General features: G+C 41.0%; 1 protein-coding gene across 1 annotated transcript in view; it reads left to right on the forward strand.

Annotated features, from left to right (window-relative positions):
• The first annotated feature begins 2,493 nt into the window (after positions 1-2,493).
• Positions 2,494-15,813, forward strand: part of LOC128687309 (uncharacterized) — a 148,752-nt gene continuing 135,432 nt past the window's right edge. The window contains exons 1-3 of the mRNA XM_070098293.1: positions 2,494-2,693; positions 9,819-9,970; positions 14,678-14,822. Coding sequence (XP_069954394.1) covers positions 2,531-2,693; positions 9,819-9,970; positions 14,678-14,822 — 460 coding nt within the window. The 5' untranslated portion in view covers positions 2,494-2,530. The remainder of the gene's footprint in view (positions 2,694-9,818; positions 9,971-14,677; positions 14,823-15,813) is intronic.

Below are 15,813 nucleotides of genomic sequence, written 5' to 3' on the forward strand. Positions count from 1 at the left end.
ACAACGTGCTGAATTCTGTAAGCCTTAGCTGAGAGACTTTAGTGGGACAGTGAGGATATCATCAAGCATTCAGCAAGGATTCATGAACTACAGGATTTCTCCAGTACGGTCATATACATAACAGTAACACCACCTTCATCTCTTCTGTGTTGAAGGCTCTGCTGGAATGACAGATCTGTCCAGACCGGGTCCAGGTGGGAGATGATTCCTCTTGCTCACTTCTCTATTCTCTCCAGATGTTGTAGATGGGACGGAGGATAAGCAATCCAAGAGAGTGGAACATACTCATTGTGACAGTGCCTGTAACAGAGTTTGGAACCTCTGCTGTCGAGCAGGGACCATCTTTATATGCTTTTATCTCAAAAACAAATGCAACCTGCCATTATCTTTCACAGGCTCTTATGGTTGAAACCTGGTGATTGATGTCCTTGAGAACAGCCGACATTGTCTCTCCCGGATAAGGAAATGTCAGAGTACAGTCATCTGCATATGAATAGGATTCTGGGATGAAGTGAAGATGGTCACTGAAGCAGACATTCCATAACAACAAACTAGGCACATCTTGTTGACAATGTGCCACTAAGAACTACTCTTAGAGATCTACCACGAAAATAATCCCTAAGGAGGTGTAGTAGAGAAGCAGTACAGTGCCACACTACGTTGAAAGCATCAGAAATGTCCAGTGCTACTACACAGCTGATCTTGAATTCATCCAGTGGATGGTACCACATAGTGAAGTGGTTTAACAGCAGATCAGCAGCATAGTGACCTTTTCTGAAGACATATTAGCGGTCAAAATGAAGAGAGTGGTACGCGATAAAAAAAAGATATAATCTACCCTAGGATTATTGTTGAATGAATCTTGCCAGTGACAGATATGTAGATATTTATACATGCAAAACAATCTCAGACAGGCGATCGGGGGGTAATAGACAAGCCACGGGAGATAGAAATCTTTAGCTCAAGTACTTTCACACTTCTTAATGTGTCATTAGGAGCAGTGCAATGTTGTAAGGGCAGCAACAGGAGAAACAGGGTAAGCTTTTCAGAGTACGGTAGCGCGGTGGTACCAGCCAATATCTGACTGAGGGAGAGAGGCCCAGCGGAATGCCAACCACACACTGGTCCCCAACTTCCCACCCCATATGGGGTCGGGTGAAGTATGCCCGGGGGGGGGGATTAGCGAAATTGTGCCAGAGTTTAAGCCTTTACAGGTAATATAATTTTGGAATAACACTGGGTGTAGTATGGTGTGTGGAGTGACAGGGTGTCAGAACACTTTTGTCTGGTGTAGTCATTTTTATGTAAAGGAAAATTGGGGATTTGTGATTTAACTCATTTTGTGTGCCTTTTTAGTATAATTTCCACCTTGTATTGTAATGTTTTAAACAAAATATAAAAAAAGAAATATGCCCCACAATTTGCAGATAGCATCAGGTAAAATAACTAGGAGATAGTAATATCCAGCCCTACGATTCTAACTGCTGGAAACAGGTCATGTGACGCAAACAGTTACATTACAATAGTGGACCATTTACTTACAGAATGTAGCTAATGTGAACAACGTTCTAACTAAAGGAATAGGAGGAATAAATCCCTCATTTTATCAGCCGGTAATACCCGATGTTCCAGAACGTTCTAGAATATTCAGGAAATACTCTCAATGTCAATTAATATGCTTGTGTGAATTCTCCTATTCTGCTACTATCATTATTATTATCATTTTCATTATAATATTACTAATCTAATTCAGTAAACCACTAAACTAGCTGTAATCACCATGTTGCAATCAACTATGTGTACCTTGTACAGCTGTACGTAAACGGGTTAAGACCTCAATAGGTCACTGCACCCATACCCAAATGAACCCCCATGACTACTTCCTTACTACTGTGGAGGTGTGCTGCTTGTGGAGGCTAGTATATATATATATATATATATATATATATATATATATATATATATATATATATATATATATATATATATATATATATATATATATATATATATACTCAGGGAGACTCAGGGAGTCCCAAAAGTCTAGAAAATATGGAGAACTTGCCCATCATTATATGTTTGTTCCCATAGGCTCAGAGACCCTTGGCTCATGGTGAAAGAGTGCATCTAAATTCCTTAAGGAGCTGGGAAAAAGACTCATCAGGGTAACTAGGGATCCCAGGGCAGCTAGTTTTCTGTTCCAGCGGCTCAGTGCGGCTGTTCAAAGGGGTAATGCCTGCTGTATTTTGGGCACACGCCCCAGCTCTGAGGAGCTGGATGAGATTTTCGCCTTATAATCGGTGATACACAAGTAACAACATGTACCTTATATGTCACCTTTATATCAACAATGTATCTCTTAAATCTTATATATATATATATATATATATATATATATATATATATATATATATATATATATATATATATATATATATATGTATATTAGTTAGTTTGTCTTGTTCATATTTTGTGTTGTCTACTGATAGGTAAGCCACCTCCACGAGTGACGTGGTGGACAAATGGAGAGATGATTGATGACACTGATGAGTCTCCGCGTGCACACACTGTCACCAACACACTCACGCTGGCCAGACTGACTCTTGCGCACCTTCATACCATCATAGTGTGTAGAGCTTCCAATAGCAACCACACCGCTCCTGTCCAGACCTCCGTCACTATAGAGATGAACTGTGAGTGCCATTCATTATTATTAAAATTAATTTCAGTCATTAATATCATGCTGATTCGAGCCAGTTGTCGCCTTTCTGGAGTAAGACACACTAGAACTGTGTTAATTTCGTAGATAATGTGACTAGTTGTATAGTTATGTGTATCTTGGAGTTCCTCTGGGAACAAGAAATTACATGTATTAGATTTTATTTTGGTGTATACTTTATTGAAGTATTTTTTAATATACTGCTTTATCATTAATTAATAATGAAAGCATTTTTATGAATGATATTAATTCTAAATTTAATAATGATATTATTATTATTATTATTATTATTATTATTATTATTATTGTTATTATTATTATTATTACCACAATTATTATTATTATTTTACATTTTTATTTTTTCATTGTATAGATTAATAATTATAATTTGTCTTGTACTTCTTCGTCTTTATCTACTTTGTCTTGCTCTTCGTCTTCTTCTTAGCAGTGGTAGTACTAGTAGCATTAGTAGTATTATTAAATAGTAATTGCGATAATAATAATATTAATAACTGCAATAAAGCTGTCAAACTTAGTTTTCCCCAGACCAATACTCTTAGCAGTAATATTATTTATACTGTTACAATTACTGATGCTTCCAATTCCTACTTCATTTTCTGGGTAAGATAAAGTATAAAATACCGACACGTAGAAGGTAGAAGTGAGGTAGAGGTGAGGTAAAGGTGAGGTGCAGAGAGATGACCAGTAAAGGAATGAGGCATTTTGGAGTCTTTCCGGCTGGCATGGGCCAGTAGGCCTGTTGAATTGTTCCTAAACTCTTACTAGTAGGTGATCTCAGGTGTCTTGTTGATGAAGAATTAATTTAGCTATGTCCTCTTAAGTAATAAAACTGCCAACGTTCTGGGAAGCAGTACTGGTGGTTGAAAGCAAAAAACTTTACAGATATCGTCGTTACTTTTAGTTCTTCCCTGGTGACGGACTTGGCTTCGTTAAGATTCACATGATGGTTGTGAGTATTTCGATAGATTACTTAGGCATTGTATTGGTAATCTCTACTTCATGCATCCCGGTGTATGTAACAGCTTATAGAGGTTTAATCAACGTAAAATTTCTCGCAACCGCCGCAAGGGATCATAAGTTTTATTAATTACTTAATCTTTTTCTCATTGTTTGTGTCATACTGCCCATCTTACTGTTGCTGCTAGCAAGTGTGCTGGTGACGTTGGTAGCTGCTTCAACGTCTACTAGAACAAAGAATCTAGCAGACGAGCATTCCTGCCTAGTAGAGTGAATAATTCACAATGCTTTAATTCTGCAGTCACTATTAAACTGAGGCGGAAAGTGAAGCTGGATTAACACTTGATAAATGTAAGCTCCGTCATCTTTGAGTAAGGCAGGGCTGGATAATTTGTCTGCTGCCTCGTAATAAAACCAAGCAATGCTCACCCATTTCTTGGTCCTGGAGTAGTGGAACGAACAAATAATGTAACAATTAGTTTTTATTAGATTGTTTGGTGTTAACTGAAGAAATTAATACAAAAGTAACTCATATATCGCCTATTCGACTCAACCTATACAGGAACGTCATGCAAATAAAGGGCCCTAAAATTTGGAACTCCTTTCTAGAAGATGCAAAAGTTCCCCTTCAGCCACCTGCCTTAAAAATATAGTCAGAAAACACTTCCTAAATCTGACTTAAACTTTTCTTAGACAAATCATATTTAATCTTGATGTGCCAATTCAACCCTGTTGATCCAAATCATATTAGCATCCATAGTGATGTATACACTATCACCAACCTTTCTCAACATTTATATTAACCACGTACATCATCTACTTCAATATTCCCCGATATAGATTTCCTACCAAATTGTTATACAAGATAACTTATATTCCAAGTTGCCTCAGAATTTAAATGTCAAATATGGTAAACTGTAGCATTCTAGTACACTACTTAATTTGTCGCAATATCTAGTAATTATGGAGATAAATAGTGTGTAGAATGTTGTCTTTCCTAACGACGAGTCTTGCGTCATTGTAATCGTGGAAGGTACGATGTAAAACAGCAATAGTCAAGCAGAATAGACGATTTGAGAAATTCCTGTTTTACACCGAACCTTCTACAACCATATAATCAACTACAGAAACCCAAGACTCATCACCAGTGTAAAGGACACTCAGTGGTGCATGATTTTAGAATCGTCATTAATTTGTATATATAAAAGATTCAACCCGAACAACAGCTTCAACAACATAGCTGAACTCCTTGCCAGGAAAGGTCTTCATCGTTATCCTACATAACAACATACCTACTTGCCTATCCCATGTAGGTCCTTCTCAAATCCAAGCTCTTCTGAGCATTCCCCACCTGACTTCATGTTATTTTGTTATGAATATATACTCATGTACTTTCTGCTCAGATAGATCTGTTTGTCACGTAATAAAACCCACTGTGTGGTTGGAACTTAGTCAATAAAAGCTCACATTAAACTACACTTGTGTCTATTTTTCCATCCGTTTAGTAATTATAAATTAATGTTAAATCTGCGAGAAATGCTCTGCATAACAACGGTTTTTCCAATAAAAAAAGTTTATACATGTCAATTACTTCAAAGTTATTGTACATGGCACTCCATTATACACCTCAGTGATGTAGATAAGTGATATAAATACCGACATGATGGAAAAAATGACACAAATGCAGTATAATATGATACTTTTTTTTTCACTTTAGTGATGTCTCTTCTTATTGTACGTCTTTCATGAGAGTTAAGGTTCTTAATCTATCCTCATATGAGAGATTCCAAATACAGGGATTAATTTTGTCCTCCTTCACGTTCACCATCATTGCCACTATCACTGTCCAGCCAGAGGCGCGCAGATACGACAGTTTAGATGTCCCTCCAAACAGCAAATATCCTAAACCCTTCGTATCACTTGCAATTCCTAAATCAATAGTTATTAATGTAAACAATGGGCCTAAAAGTGAGCCTTGCAGAGCACCACTTGCAACCGGTCCCCATTCAGACTTGACCTCATGAATGCAAACTGTTTTCTATTGGTCAGCCATGCATCGATCCATATTAAAGCTTTACCTCCTATACCATGAGCTGCCACTATCGAAGGCCATATTGAAATCCAAATAAATAACATCATATACTTTTTCGTTGTGCACTGCCTTAAATGCTTTATTAAAGAACGTCAGTAACTTTGTCAGGCAGGAACGGCCTCTAGTGAATCCGTGCTGAGACACATTAATCAAATCATGCTCATTAAGGTTGTTTCTAATAATATCAGCTATAATTGATTCTAATAATTTGCCTACTATTGATATCAAGATTATTACACCAGTATTATTTCTCTGGTGGGGCGAATAATAGTCTTCTGAGGCGAGCCTTAGCTATATTGGGTTCTGGTACAGACAGTGTGTTCTGTCGAGTCCTAGCCATGCACCCAGCCTGGCAAGAGGGAGTTGAAGAGACAGGTGTTGTCTATAAACTGTCTGGCACAATACCGAGGCAGATGTAGGGTCTCATTAAGTAATTTCTAGGTACGCCGCTGCCCGCAAGATGGCAGCACCTGCCTAGTGGCTTTACTCGAAGTATAAAACTCTCGGTGGCACATCGCTCGGGCTCACAACCCAAGTCAACAGGACCATGACAAATGACTAAATAAAACTTTTTCTTTTAGGAACAGGGCACTGGCGCTGGCGCTAGCTAGCTAGTTGGGTGTGCTGAAACATGGCAATTATATAACAGTGAGTCATGGTAGGGCGTCAATGCATATAGAAACACTTGCAGGAGGAAACACGCATCCCATGAACGTGGCAACACGTCAGTAGATATCACTGTAGCTGACCTACGTTACTGGGGCGGTAAAGCAAAGCAGTCATCACAGGGTAGTCACTGTAGGGTTTACTCATCTTGGGGCACGACCTGGTGGTACTGGCAAGTGAGCTGTCGTGGCAACTAGGCATCTGGACTGGACTGCAGGTCGTGCGACTCTTCTAAAGAGCTTTCGACTGGTAGTGTGCCAGGGCAGTCACAGCAGGGAACTCCAGCGCAGCACGAGATTGTGAGTCGCAAGGACGACTCAGACGAAGATGCGGGTAGGCGATAGTTTTCAGAGAACAACTGTGTGTGTATGTGTGTGAGTCGTAGGCGAGACAACTGCGTGAGGGATTCAGGAACGACTCTGCGTTTGTGGGAGTCGTAGGCAAGGACGAGTGACTGCATGTTTCATACGTCAGCGAGATGCGACGAGCATAGCTTCTCTCAGTACACGGTGCTCAGACGACTCACGTTCTGATGTCAGGACTCACTAGAGTCATTGGGCAAGGAGTCACATCAGGGAGTGTCATGTAACACTGAGGGATGTGTTAGATTGGTCAGGACGCAGACCACACCTAGAAACATACAAAACTAGCACACCCGCAACGAACATATGGTATTATGATTACAACATTCTAAACATTACTGAAAAACAAATAAACTGTTCACTTTGAAACTGCAAATAAACACTGGCTTGACGTCGTGAGATGGCGTCAAGGCACACGCCGTAAGGTGACGAAATGAGGTGACGTCATGGTGTGACATCATGAAGTGATATCGTGAGATGACGTCATGAAGCAGAGATAACAACAAACAGACGCAGAACTGTTGAATAGTGCAAGATGAAAAACTTGATAGCGTAGGTGTGTGCGTGTGTAGGCCGCTGAGGCAGGCTGCACCAGGACACATGCAGGGCTGCGTCAGGACACATATGCAGGGCTGCGTCAGGACACATATGCAGGGCTGCGTCAGGACAAATGTAAGGCTGCACCAGGACACATATGCAGGGCTGCGTCAGGACACATGCAGGGCAGTAACACGCAGGATAACACCCCAAAACTCACCTCAGGTTACCGTAACTTAGTCATGTGGCTTGGACATCAGGCTTGAACATCATTTGCCATGAATATCAAGTGGGTTGGACATCGCATGGTTTGGAGATCCACGTGGCTTGGTGATCAACATAGCTTGAAAATCCTGAGACCTAGTAGCCTATTTGCCTTGGTGATCTACAAGGCCTGGTAAGGATTGGAGTGGCTTGAGCACTCCAATACACAGCTCTGGCCAGGAACTCATGCAGAATTCGCATGAGTGGGTGGGTGATGGTGGTGTTATTACAGGTACGGACACTGGTGGCGTAGTCCGGGAGACACACTGATGCCTCTCTCACCCACTCACGTGGAGCGCAGGGTAAGAATAGATTACCTTAGACGAAAAAAAAAAAACCTAGACTCACCGTTATCTTGCTGCAATTGGTAGATATGAACTGAACCAACAGGAACAATATTCAGGCAGCACTGGGCGGCGCTGAACTGGTGACTGCGACAGAACGGGAGGTTGCAGGGGACCCAGTTAACGTTGAGAAATTTCCCAAGTAAATTAATTAAGCATATTTGGGCTTAACTTTTGAATGTACTTGTCTGGATGGTGAGGGCTGCAGATACTACATCATGGTAGCTTATTGGTAAGCGGATGTTGCTAGTATGAGCCGATGAAATAGTAGGTGACTTCATCTTCCTTCCTTCCTCTGAGCGCAACACAACTGCTATGAACGCCGCATTCCACCAGATATGTCAATAGTATTGCTGTAGTGGGGTGAATAATAGTCTTCGCAGGCGAACTTCACGTTTATTGGGTTCTGGTAGAGGTAGCGTGCTCTATCGAGCCCTTGCCAGGCTCCCAGCCTGGCAAGAGAGTTAGAGAGGTAGGTGTTGTTTGTGGGCTATCTAGCGCAAAAGTGAGGCAGTTGTAGGGTCTCGTGGAGTGAGGTATAGGTGGGTCTTTGTCTCAGTAGTAGTAACCAGTTACCAGTAGCCAGTGTACCAGTAGATGACTCACTACCAACCGTCTCTGCCTGAGTCACTGGCTATATTCATATTGTTGCTGACCTAGCAGGATTTCAAGCGCCCCCTCGCCCATGGGCACTCCTCAGTCAGTCTAGCCAAGGGGCAGAGAGAGGCAGGTTCGGCTCTGGCGCCCTTCCACATACTTCAGTTACAATATACATACTTCCAGCCTACGTGAGTATTTTTACCCAATCCATGTGTTCGAACTCCCACATGATAAATGGTGGCAGCGGTGGGATGCGTGGATTTAAGTTTTTACGGGTAATTCAGGTCGTTAGAAGACTGTTTGTGAGTAGCCGGCGGGTCAAAGGTGAACCGTCTCACCCACTCCAGCTACTCGCTCCCCTCACTCACCACCTCCAGCCTGCAAGCCTGTTGCAGCCGTTTCAAGCTTCCTGGCTTAGTTTGTGTGCTAATTGCTTCAATCTCCGAGGGATTGACCCGGATTTTGCAATTAAGCCAGTCAGTAAGCCAGACTGTGGAAGTGAACGCCAGTCAGCCTATCATCCAGCCTGTCTCCTGTCATCCACCTGCTCCTCCGTGCTGTGTGCATCGTTACACGTCTTCCAGTCAGCCATTCTCGTGGGTTAAGCCAGTCAGCCAACCCAGCTTCTAACCCAGCTGAGAGAGAGATCTCAGTAGTAGTAACCAGTTACCAGTAACCAGTGTACCAGTAGATGACTCACTACCAACCGTCTCTGCCTGAGTCACTGGCTGTATTCATATTGTTGCTGACCTAGCAGGATTTCAAGCGCCCCCTCGCCCATGGGCACTCCTCAGTCAGTCTAGCCAAGGGGCAGAGAGAGGCAGGTTCGGCTGTGGCGCCCTTCCACATACTTCAGTTACAATATACGTACTTCCAGCCTACGTGAGTATTTTTACCCAATCCACGTGTTCGAACTCCCACATGATATTTGCCTACGAGGTGCCAGCAGCTGACGAGTGACATGAAGTGAAATATAATACCCAGAGTGATATATTATTGGGAGGCAATTTACTGGAACTGACTGCGTTTGTCTATCATTGTGATGGGTTCGAGTTTGACATGCCTAACATGAGTCAATGGTATGTTCTTGTGGTCTTTAAATATTGCTGTCACTACGCTATAATTTTGTTAAAACATTTCATGTGAGATCATGTGGTATGAGGTACTGATGACTACGAATCTATTGATAGTGATTTATTCTCTAATGAGTCTAATTGTTCGTCACTCTCTCCCTCTCTCTCTTTTTCTGGTTGCAGTTAAGCCACTGACTCTGAAGATTCTGTCAACCCGCGAGGCTATCTCTGCTGGGAAGGAGTACGAGTTGGTGTGTCAGTGTGTGGGAGCTCGACCCCCACCGTCCATCACCTGGTGGCTTGATGGTGTCCAGCTTGCTAATGCTACAATATCTGTAAGTTATAGATTAAGGAAATGTTGAGGTGGGATAAAGGGAGGGGGGGATAATGAGAAGTGAAACAGGTTTAAATATATGAGGTGAGCATGAAGAACGGGACAGAGGGACACCGAAGGAAGGGCGGGAGATACTGCATGAGGAAGGGAAGAGGTTTTAGGAGTGGATGAAGAGAGAAGCGCAGGAGCTTCAAGAGATTCACAAATATTCATATATAATTGATATGTAAATCGAGAAACAGACTAGAAGTAGATTCATACAAAACAATTTCCCAATTTGTACCTTTAGTTTTCTGATTATTCTTTATATCTGTTCCATCTTGCTTTACAATTCATCAATAATTATTTTGCTCTCCATTTTATTATACTCATGTGTTACTCATTTTTTAGTATTTCCAGGAACATATCCTCATTTTAAGCCGCCGAATCACATTTAAATGCAGCCAAATTTTAGGAAAATATCAGATTGAAAAACTGTGCTTCCTGGGCTTTAAAGTTCCTCTCTAAATGTCTTTCTGATCCAATGGAGTGAAAAGTAATTTTTCTCCCAAAGGCAATTATATACAGGAATATATAATATTGGAAAAAGTACAATAACTTGGTTATGCTGATTCATTAACATAACCAAAATACTAGGATTCATGTCCTAGTGTTTGCTCACTCGTCTTTTGAATATTTTAGTTTGAATATTTCTCCCGAAGAACAACTAGAACCTCAGAATGGCTTGCTTCTGCACCTAAGTTACAGAAGTTTCTTGTGTTCCTCGTCACATATGATTGAAGAGATGGAATTTGTTTCATTTATGATAATGACATGACGCATTCGTGGAGGATATGTCATTTATTACTGCCTAGATCATGAATAACAATGGTTATAAATGACCATAATTTTTAAAGGGGTGGACCGGTAAGCCAGCGGAAGGCTTCGGTCTGATGACCAAAAGCTCCAAAGGCTGGTCATCATCTGACCAAGACCCACGTCAGGAAACACTTGTCCTGTTTCCTGACGAACCTTACCTAACCTATTACTTGATGCCGGTTTCGGCGTGTTAGTTAAAAAATGAGGAGCCAAGGAGTTCTTCGGTCTTGCACCAGATGTACTGAGAAAAGCCCTTGAGATAAATGAGATCAGTTTTTAAAGTTGGGCCGGCAAGTCAGTGGAACGCCTCAGTCAGATGACTAAAGCTCCTGTGATGGGTCATCATATGACTGAGACCCGGGCCAGGAAACTTTTGTTTTGTTTACTGACGAATCTTACCCAATTTGCCATTGATGGCTGGTTTTGAAACACCCCAGTTGATAGCTTCGAATTCAAGCAGGCTTTTCAGTAGCTGCAAGTCATTTAGCCGATCCTGCTGTGCAAGTGATGCAGTGAGCCAAGCATCGATGTACACTGTCCAGGTAAAGAGCTTCGTTACTCTAAGTAACTTAAACTTTCTGTACGTCAGCTACAACTTAGCAAAGAACACGACAATTTTAACTGAGAATGTCACCTTAGCTTTCCGTTTGGCCCTGTTCATAGCTCTAGGTGCCATGATTTGTATCCCAGTTGGCATCACTCACCCTAAGTATTTCGCATAACTCCAGAAGCTTTCTGAAATTGTTGCGAAGTTGTTCTTCATAAAAACTCTGCCAATTCTGAACCTGTGGCGGAAGAACTGTTTCCTAATCGTTAAAACACCTTCTGTTTGATTGCTCATGATGAAAGCTCGTGGGTCATACCGTTCGAAATCGTCTGATAATAAGAAACCTAAAGAAGATCCAACCAAGTGGGAAACCACATCATGAACGACCTCTTCAGTGATGTGATGCCGTCATGCTAGGTGTAGAAAATTTGTTGTTGGCTACCGATCAATGACGATCAATGAGAATTGCAGCAGCACCAAGTTTCTAAGAATTTTTAATAATGATGACAAACGACAAGGCCTTAACTTCTTAACTCTGTCATCGATTCTCCAGTTCATCAGTTGGTCTGTCACAACATTTGCGGTGTCCTCTCTAGCTTCACTCGGTAGTTATGTGGCATTCATAAGCTGTTTCCTGACCGGACATTAAAATCGGAAGGCAATCAGTTTTCTTATGTTTACAGTAACTAGTTACTTCTAGCAGTACTTTCTTGTACCGGGGAACTATTGGAGATATATCAGATTTGAACTCTGCTTTGAGAGTGCCTACCATATCGAAGCTGCCCATTATTCTAATCCTCGTGACTGTCCACCGATTGAGGGCAAGTCCTCTGGATCTTACAAAGCTGCTAGGGGAAAATACATCACCAGTCTGTAACCAAAAAAAAAATGATGCTCCTGAGAACCTGGAGCTTCGAGTAAACAATGTTTAAAGGCGGACGTATCTGTGGTGGTGGAGTTCCTCCACTATCTGAACTCTCAGATGAATTTGTTACAATGACGTTTCTCATGTCTCTTATTTTCAGTATTTCTTGGATATTTTCATTTCTTTTTAATTCAGTTTCCATTTCTTTTCAAATTATTTTCCGTTTCATTTCAATTCATCCCTAAAGAATTCCAGATCTTTTGGGCTCTTCGCTTTTTTACAAAATCCACGAGAGATATGTCCAACTCGAGGCTTCAGGAAGCCTTGAATATACCGTCTTCGACTATTTAAGTTGGTCCACTAAGCTTCTCTCCCTTTTGGAGTTTTCTCCACTCATCCATCTCTCTTCGTTCCACTCCTTTCTCCCCTCAACAAAAGAAAAGGTTTCACAGTCGTTGTTGCTTTATCGTTACTGGAACGTGGATCTCTATCTCGTTACTGGAACGTGGATCTCGTTCACGTTACTGGAACGTGGATCACGTTCACGTTACTGGAACCTGGATCTAGTTCACGTTACTGGAACCTGGGTCTCGCTCACGTTACTGGAACGTATATCTCGTTCACGTTACTGGAACGTTGATCTCGTTCACCTTACTGGAACGTGAATCTCGTTCACGTTACTGGAACGTGGATCTCGTTCACGTTACTGGAACGTGGATCTCGTTCACGTTACTGGAACGTGGATCTCGTTCATGCTACCGGAACGTGGATCTCGCTCACGTTACTGGAACGTGGATCTCGTTCACGTTACTGGAACGTGGATCTCGTTCACGTTACTGGAACCTGGATCTAGTTCACGTTACTGGAACCTGGGTCTCGCTCACGTTACTGGAACGTAGATCTCGTTCACGTTACTGGAACGTGAATCTCGTTCACGTTACTGGAACGTGGATCTCGTTCACGTTACTGGAACGTGGATCTCGTTCACGCTACTGGAACGTGGATCTCGTTCACGCTACTGGAACGTGGATCTCGTTCACGTTACTGGAACGTGGATCTCGTTCACGTTACTGGAACGTGGATCACGTTCACGTTACTGGAACCTGGATCTAGTTCACGTTACTGGAACGTAGATCTCGTTCACGTTACTGGAACGTGGATCTCGTTCACGCTACTGGAACATGGATCTCGTTCACGTTACTGGAACGTGGATCTCGTTCATGTGACTGGAACGTGAATCTCGTCCACGTTACTGGAAGATGAACGTCGTTCAGGTTTCTGGAACGTGGTTCTCGTTCACGTTACTGGAACGTGGATCTTGTTCACGTTACTGAAACGTGGATCTCGTTCATGTTGCTGGAACGTGGATCTCGTTCACGTCACTGGAACGTGGATCTCGTTCACGTTACTGGAACGTGGATCTTGTTCACGTTACTGGAACGTGGATCTCGTTCACGTTGCTGGAAAGTGGATCTCAGTCACGTCACTGGAACGTGGATCTCGTTCACATTACTGGAATCTAGATCTCTTGCAATTTTCAAGTGTTGTAGGGGAACATTCACGAACGGATTCCTCCATTTTGTCAAATAAAAAGAGACCGAAGTCATATCATTGTGTTGAAAGACAAGCTTCTCTTTTATTGGTACTTATAGGTCCAAAAAAAAAGCTAAAAATGTGATCCAATCCTTTTGTAATTGAATCATATTCCACAATAATTAGAAAAAAAACATAAAACCTCTGAAATGAAAGAAAAAGAACTTCATAAGATAAACTCAGTAAGATATTCAATTCAGTAATAGTCAATCTTTTTTTCAGCAACAGTGCGGCAAAGCGTAATGAGAAAATTTCTGAGAAATGTTCGAGCAGTTAGTAATAGTAGGCTATGTCCACGGAAATGAGTGAAATTTTTTTCTGCCACACTAGTATGTCTGTTCAACTTTTTTTTTTTTTTCATTTTTCGATTAGTGACTACTTTTTGCCATATACATTAAATGACAGGAGACCACAGGGTAGGTTGAATAAAAATTATAAGGGTAAAGTACATCAAATGCTGAAGAGAGATCTCGTACGAGGGCAAAATTAACAAAGGAAAATTTCACTTGAAGAAGACGCTACACTCACGGAATGACATTACGATGTTACTGGTGAAGCCTATATACCAGCCCCTGTGTGGCCAAAACACTGGCTTTAATTAAATAATAGTGTTTATGTAGATAGTGCCATCTATCTGCAGAGAAACTATCAAAATATTTTCATTCCAAAATATAGAAAGCTGCTAAATGTCCATTTGACTGTTGTGACCTGTGACAAAAAGAGGATTATGAATAGCCCGTTGATGGAACTTAGTCCAAAAAATCTTTACCAAAAGTATTTTGTACCTTTTTAAGAATTTGAATTGCTCAATTAAGTATGTTCATTTGCCTCGCTCTCCTGGACAGACGTCGAGCAATGGGAACGTCACATTAAGTAAGCTACTTCTGGTACCTAAACACTCTGACGGGGGCAAGTTTCTCAAGTGTATGGGTGAGTCTCCTGTGATAGACCACCGGCCGCTTCAGGACCAGTGGAAACTCGACGTTCAATGTAAGTTAAAACTCAATAATTTTGATACAGTTTAATATACACTCTAAGAACTGTTATCCTTACATCAACTAGTTTAAAAGCGCAGCACCAATGTATGATACCACACATTCTCGCATATCGAATGATGTGTGAGCTGCTTTAAATAATTTCTGGTGCTGCTCAACCATGGTATTACCAGACGTGTTACAACCGTGTTTCATATTTTTATAGGTTTGTGGAATCCATACTAAACTAGCCTGACCCAACCTATCCTAATATGCTTAACATAAAGAAAATAGTAATTGTAGTTTAAGGGTTTGTTAGTTTGTTAGTTAAGGAAAATTTACATAGCAAAATAGGGACGGGTTATATAATATTGCTCCGCAGAATTCTCCGCACAATAGTTTGTGAGAACCTAGTTACTAGGTGCTCACAAACTAGGTCCTAGTATATATCTTGGTATTCGATATCGACAAACTGGTTTAGAAAGTCACGTGAGCAAACACCACAACACATTTGTTAGAAAACGTTTTGCCCCTGGGATCTTGACCACTTCTTACGTACAGAGGTTAAATAGACAGTATATATATATATATATATATATATATATATATATATATATATATATATATATATATATATATATATATATATATATATATATATATATATATATATATATATATATATAATGGGAGCCCTTTGATTGAACTTTGTATAGAAAGGGGTTTAGTTATAGGTAATACATATTTTAAGAAAAAGAGGATAAATAAGTATACAAGATATGATGTAGGGCTAAATGACAGTAGTTTGTTGGATTATGTATTGGTAGATAAAAGACTGTTGAGTAGACTTCAGGATGTAAATGTTTATAGAGGGGCCACAGATATATCAGATCACTTTCTAGTTGTAGCTACACTGAGAGTAAAAGGTAGATGGGATACAAGGAGAATAGAAGCATCAAGGAAGAGAGAGGTGAAGGTTTATAAACTAAAAGAGGAGGCAGTTAGGG

This window comes from Cherax quadricarinatus, chromosome 62 (assembly GCF_038502225.1).
Source record: "Cherax quadricarinatus isolate ZL_2023a chromosome 62, ASM3850222v1, whole genome shotgun sequence".
In the NCBI taxonomy this organism is placed as follows: Eukaryota; Metazoa; Arthropoda; class Malacostraca; order Decapoda; family Parastacidae; genus Cherax; species Cherax quadricarinatus.